The following is a 6,748-nucleotide window of genomic DNA, read 5'->3' as shown; positions in this document are numbered from 1 at the left end:
GATTTCCTGTCAATTTGGTGATATTTACACGGTGCTCCTACCAGATGACCGGAGCCTTTGTGGGCTATATCTTTGAGATGTGGGTGTTATAAAAGGCGTAATAACCAAGGGGGAAAAAGAAAGAATATGATGCATGATATTTTGAGTAGTTATTTTGTGATCATGTATATCCTTTCATTTTTCATTTTTTTGAAAGGCAAGCTGGGAATTAGCAGATCCCCACCAGTTATTCAACTGTACCACTGGGTTTTGAACTTGCAACGACTCAGCGCCCCACCACCTGTTGGTTATCCTTTCATTTTTATCCCGCTATGGATTCCACATCTACAATAATTATGGCTAGGGAATGACAATAGCTGCTCATGCTTCGACTCATCAGCTAGTTAAGAGCTTGTTTGGGCCCGTAAAATGGGCTTGGCAAGCTGAGCTACAATCTGCTCATTAAGTCCACTGGGTCGAGTATAAACAATAGGGTGCCTGCCCCAGCTCAGCTCAGCTTGTGTAGGCTCGTTAAGAAGTGAATGGATGTATTCTACGTGTACATTATGTAGGAGAAAGGGGTAACTTCAAACACCTGAAATGTCGATACCCTGTGCATCCTTTTTGGGACCTTAGCGGTGGTCACTGACCCCTGCTAAAAAGCATTTTGCAAAAAAAAATTGTGCCACTGATCATGTGTGTGATCAGCGGCACAATTTCGTTCAACTTGGGTTGAACTTTTTGGGTGTTCGATGATACACTCGTCTCAGTTATGTAGTGTACATTATTCGGTTGGCATTTTTTTGGTATGCTAACAATTTGCCTTGAGTTTTACATCGTATTGAAATGGCAAACGAGTTCTTTCTTTGGAGTTATAAATGAGTTGGAAAATGAGTAGGTACTGATTTTCACATCCTATAGAATTTCTAATCATGGTTTAAGTGGTACATCTGTAACGGAGAGCTTAAATTCATTAAGCAAAATGATCACTAATGGATAATGAGCTTAGACTTTAGTCAACCAATCAAGCTAAGGATTTTGAATAAAACAAAATCATTTTGCTTAAGTGGATTTTGAAAAGCCAGAGATTTGAGTTGCACAATTGAAAGGACGGTCCCAAAAGTATAGTTCCAAGTAAAGCTTTTTTAATTTCTGAGGTGGATTGGTTCTTAAGATCTGAAGTTTATAGGTTGTGTATGATTGCCTCGGACCTCAGATCTGAGGTGATAATGAGATTCTAGGATGTGGGCAATGTTGTTGATTGCCTCGGATCTCAGATCTGAGGTGATAATGAGATTCTATGATATGGGCAATCGGATCACTAGGTGAATCAGTTTCTTAAAAAAAACCTAAGAATCAAATCGAATTGTTTGTGAATCGATAACTTTTTACCATCCTCTGACATGTGTAATTAAACAATTAAAAATACTAAATCATTTTTTATCCCCTTACAAAACTTATAAGAATGAATTGAATCAGCCCCTTTTGAATCGTCATTGAGCCGAATTGGTCTGAATCAGCCAATTTAGACCAATTTTAACAACATCGGATATGAGAACCTAAGATCTCAATAAACGGATTTCCGCATTAAGGGAGATTTTGAGGATCTAATAACCGAAGAGGTGAGATCCTTTGGTTTCACACACACACACACACACACACACACACACACACACACACACACACACACACGAGCAATCAATGACTTGGGTAGGAAAACTTTAGAAGAAAGGTGCATTTTAGAAGGGTGGTATTTTCAGTTACATATGGATACTCCATTCATTATTCTTGCAATGTTAGTACACTTTGTAAGCACCATGTAAAGCATGACCAAGTTCATGAACTTCTGTGTTTCTACTATCAAGCAACCCAAGTTCTTGATCTCCAAATGATTGTTTTTCATTCTGTGCTTATGTCTAACATGGACTATATATTGTTAAGACGAGAATAAATAGCAGTAAACATTTGGCACTAATGTAGGGAGATATTGAGTAGAAATGACCTTCTTTTCATAATTTTTCAATTTAGATGGTTGGGTTAGTGAGGAATGAGTTTTAAATCATGCAACCACGACATGTAAGCAATCAGGGTTTTCAAGGTCTTTAAAAATCAACGGTCCACAATGTACCAAAATTTCACAACTCAAAAAATCATGTTCTTACATCACAAAAACATGATCCAAAACTCGATCTTTAACAAACAAACCATGCAGAGCACATCTATGCAGTCACATTGAGTCGATATAACTCGCACATATGATTTTCATCTCAATAGTTCTGTACCTTCATTGGTACCAAATATTTACTCAATAAATAGGGGTATATAGGTATACATGTCCATGACCCAAGAGGTCATTTGTCTCTTTTATTTCAAAACAAAATAAGCACCCTACAATATACAAGATGAATCCGAGACGAACAAGAATAAACCACAATCTCAGAAAAATACGCTGTAGAGTCCAAGATGCAGACTAATTCCCAACATTTCTGCATGCCAAACACCAACTTGACCGGATTTTACCCGAGTCCCAACAAGCCTGCCTGACAGGTCAATCCTTTTCCTTGATACTGTAACTTGCTGCTAAAAAAGCTTGAATTGCACTTTCACAGAACAGTATGCCTTCTAAGTTCTAACTAATTCTTCTTGCTAGTCACTTGACCAAATTAATGGCCCTCCTCATGTCCACTAGCTGCTTATGGAAAATCCTTTTAGAAGTCATGACTTGTTGATAAGGATTGGTCCAAACAGTCGTAGTTTGCCAATATGGAAAGATGAAAAAGATGTGATCAGTATGGCATATTGGTCATGACTCATAATACAAAAAACATAAACTTCATTGCCATCAATGATCTTGTTGGTTATGACTCATAATACAAAAATATCAACTGCATGGCAAGCAATGATCTTGTTGCGTTGGGCTTGGTGGATAATACTCTGATACATAATACCACATAAACATTGTTGCTTCAGAAAACATCTATGAAGGGTGTTTGGCGAAGGAACAGTTTTGCCCTCACCCTCCCCCCCAAAGAAAAAAGAAAAAAAAAGTAACCAATTTACACTGAAAAGAAAGAAAAAATCAAAATATCTGATTTCACAAGAGGTTACTCAATAACAAAGTCAGCATACATGAGGTGGGAGTCATCAGAGCAACAAAATATCAGCCAAATCAAGCATTAATAAGGTTGAATTTGCAACTGCAGATCTCCCTCTTAACTCTAGTAAATCATGTCAGTTGGCTCAACTGTACTAATAGGCTAATTACCCATTTCACTGTCACTAGGAATTGCTTCTAATTACCTGAATAGATTTCTACATGACAATGGGTACATCACACTCCATATGGACTTAGAAGCTATAACCAAAGTGCTCAAACCGAGAAGAACCTAGGGCTTGGTACGGATTAGGAGCTGGCATTGCTTGGTGATCCAAACTAGAAGATGGCCTAGTATTGCTCATGACCATCTGAAGTGGGGAATCATGAGGTATGGATGTATCCTCCACAGTCGTTATGTCATGGATGCTAGACCTCTTCTTCTCCTTCTTCATCGAGTTAAGCCGCAGGTAGTATTTCTGTGCATGGCTGGCCACTTGGGTTGGCGTCCTTGAGATCACTGCATTTCGAGATATGCTCCTCCAATCCCCCTTCCCATACTTCTCCAATCCTATTAGGAACAACCTAACATAAAACAAACACAATTCCAAGATCAGAGGCTACGTACTTGATAATATTCATACCATATGACTATCTAAAATGGTTGCCAAAGGTTAACAGGAAGCTTGAGGTATCATTCACACATGTGCACGTGTGTTCGCACACGTACACGTGTGTGAATACCCCCCCCCCCCCCCCCCCCCCCCCTAATAAGTCAGATTCATGTTGATGGTGCAATTCTAACGAAACCAATGAGGAAGCGGCACGCTACCCCAAGGTCACTGTGAGTGGGACACTGACGATAACATTAATAGACAGACCCAATATGCACTTGGGCAAAGTGAAGGGAGTCCAAATACATAGAGACAGACAGTAATCTCTGTGATGAATGCCAACGCAAACGCCATGGTTAGATACGGGTCTCACAAAAAATTTCAGAGCCATTCATCTTGTAAATATGAATGACATTTAAAGCACGAAAAATGAACGGCCGAGAAACAATAAAAAATGGTGGTCTTTGGGTTGCTGTTCATTTCATGGATGAACAGTAAGGTCTCAAATATACTGGCAATGGCTGACAAGTTCAATCCCAATATCTTGATTTCTGGTGGCTGGTGGCTGGTGGCTGGTGGCAATGCATCGTAAACTTCGATATAGGTTGTATGCGAGTATGTGACCTATCAGAGTTTGGATAAAAGTTATTTTCATCAAATTTCATGTGAGCATTGTAGATCACAGGGACAATGATATCCAAAAACATTACGGATAGAGAAACGTAAACTCAGAAAACAATTTAAGAATGACCATTAATCTATAAATATACTATAAGCCACCACTGATTTGCAAAATATTTTTAAACAAAAAAGTGCCAAAAAGTAAAAAAAAAAAAGACACACGGTGGGACCCACTCCAAATATCTTTGTGTCATTTGCTGGACTGAAATAAGGCGAAGGAGCAGAAGAAAAGAACAAAGATATAATTGGGAGCGTACCTGTGCTCTTCCTCCGTCCAAGGTACCGCCTTCCTCCTCTCACCCTCACCAGATTTGTTCCTGGACCCGGTTGACGAACCCGGGTCATGTTGGTCCCGGCCCCAGCTCGTTGCGCACGAGCCGTCACTATAATTCGGCAATTCAAACAGGCCGGACTCAATCTCGAACAGGTCGTGCAGGAGCTCCTCGTAGTGCCGTCGGACCTCGGTCGGTGACTTGCCGGCGACGAGCCCTGCGATCCACTGCCACCGGTCCGGCGCATCCTCGGGTACGATGGCAAGTGCGTGCTCGAAGAGCTTGTTCTGCTGGGGGGTCCAATTGCCGGACTGCTGATCCATGGCGAAGGAGTGGCCGGAAAACTCGTCGGAAAACATGAGGTTTTGCTGAAATTGAGTCGGAAGGCGGGGGGCTTGGTAGTATTTATAGAGAGATAAAGAGGAGAGAGAAAGCGAAACGGCCGCCTTTAATGAGAAAGCAACACGTTTTCGGGCTCTTTGGGGGCTTCGAACAAGCAGAGTGGATAAGGTTGGCTTTTCGATCAGCACACGTAGCAGCCCACGTGCACATTTTTCCACGAGATGGACGGCCAGTCCACATTCTATAATTACGACAGTACTCCTGCCCCTGTTTCCGACGGCTGAGATTCTCTGTGGGAAGTTGGGAGAGACTGTTCGGTCTCATTTGTTTATTGCATTCAATTGGGGGAGTCTGTCGGTTTATGGACGGGTCTGACTCGGAGTTTCCAAACCGGTTTAGAGCTTACTATATCGGATCGGTTAAGACTTTAGAGTGGTTACACTGCACCCGGTGGATTTGTTTCTGATTGTGTAATTTCATTATGGCACTAATATGATATTAGCACCTTTTTAATTCTTTAAAAAATTATTTAATTTTATTTTCATTAATTTTTTTATGTTTTCTTATATATATTATGTATTTAAAAAACATATTTTTATCCCACACTTGTGACATTGAGATTACATAAGACAAAGTTTGGCTCTAATCTATCCATGGGTCAAAGGCCTGAATCACGTTCCTTTTCGGACCACATGATTATGCAAAGAGCAAGGTTAGGTCGAGGGTCTGTTTTGATTTGGGGGGAAAACTTTGGGATTGAGATAATTGGGAACGCAAAGATCCAAACCCTAGCTTCACCGGGCGAGCCCACTGGTGCCACAAATTCGGTACCCAACCAAGTCAGCTAGATCGGGGATGATGCAAATCCAAGCTCAGTGCCAAACCAACAGGGGCCAAGAACGAGGCACCACATTCCGAGTCGAGTCTGTCCGAGTCTCGACTCGTTGCTTCCTGGTGAAGGCAACCAAACTGAAACTAGGGGGGATGGTTTGAAGTTTTGAGAGGTCGGCAAAATGGCTGCGCGTTAATCCCTGACGTTGATTGTCTTTCACATCAGCGTTGCCAACGTACCACGTGGCGATATATTAACAGTTGACGTGAACGACTTGGACTTGATAAGCTCACGTGGAACCTTACGCGGTTGCGGGCCCCACGTAGGGTACGGTATCGACGTGGCGGGATGAGGGCCAGGTCATCCAGTACGAGGCATGAAAGTGGACTGAGGCATTTGTCGTTTTCTTTAGTTGGCTTATAGTAGTGAAAGAACGGAAATACCCTTGGATGGGTGGTTGTGTTTGGAAATTGAAATAAGGAGAAATTGATTTCCTACGGTTGTTTGTTTCTTTGGTAAATTTGATGCCTTTTACTTTTGTTGGGAAGGTGGTGTATGCTCACCCTCGATGATTCACTGAATCCCATGTTTGTGCTCGGGAGGGGGGGGGGGGGGGGGGGGGGCGAATGAGCGCCACATATTTATGCACATGGAGCTCGTATTCCCGTGTATGTTGACATAACTTTGCATCGGACTCTGGTGCTGTTGCAAAGACTTAATCACCCTTACTTGCTTTTCTTGTCCTAAAATAACGGTTTGAGGAAATGACAAAAATATCCTTCATTCAAAAGTTGAGAAACTACAGTTTGAGAAAATGACGAAAAAGTCCTCTATCCAGAAAGTTTGATGTTAACTATTTAAGGTGTAGACGTTCGCTATTCATTAAACTCTTGCGCCATCTGCTGTAACAGTAGCTCCCATTGTCAACGCAAGC

At 41.6% G+C, this 6,748-nt stretch overlaps 1 protein-coding gene across 1 annotated transcript; it reads right to left on the bottom strand.

Moving 5' to 3' along the window:
• Positions 1–3,041: 3,041 nt before the first annotated feature.
• On the bottom strand, positions 3,042–5,037 carry LOC149847223 (transcription factor DIVARICATA-like). The gene is made up of 2 exons (XM_089998346.1): positions 4,626–5,037; positions 3,042–3,658 (listed from the first exon to the last, which is right to left on the bottom strand). Exons 1-2 carry the CDS (start codon positions 4,997–4,999, stop codon positions 3,328–3,330), a joined length of 705 nt encoding a protein of 234 aa, XP_089854472.1. The 5' UTR covers positions 5,000–5,037; the 3' UTR covers positions 3,042–3,327.
• Positions 5,038–6,748: the final 1,711 nt, after the last annotated feature.

This window comes from Nuphar pumila, chromosome 2, assembly GCF_984573655.1.
Source record: "Nuphar pumila chromosome 2, dmNupPumi1.hap1.1, whole genome shotgun sequence".
Lineage (NCBI taxonomy): Eukaryota > Viridiplantae > Streptophyta > Magnoliopsida > Nymphaeales > Nymphaeaceae > Nuphar > Nuphar pumila.
Note: the sequence above shows the minus strand (reverse complement) of the source record. Positions and strands in the feature narration are given on the sequence as shown.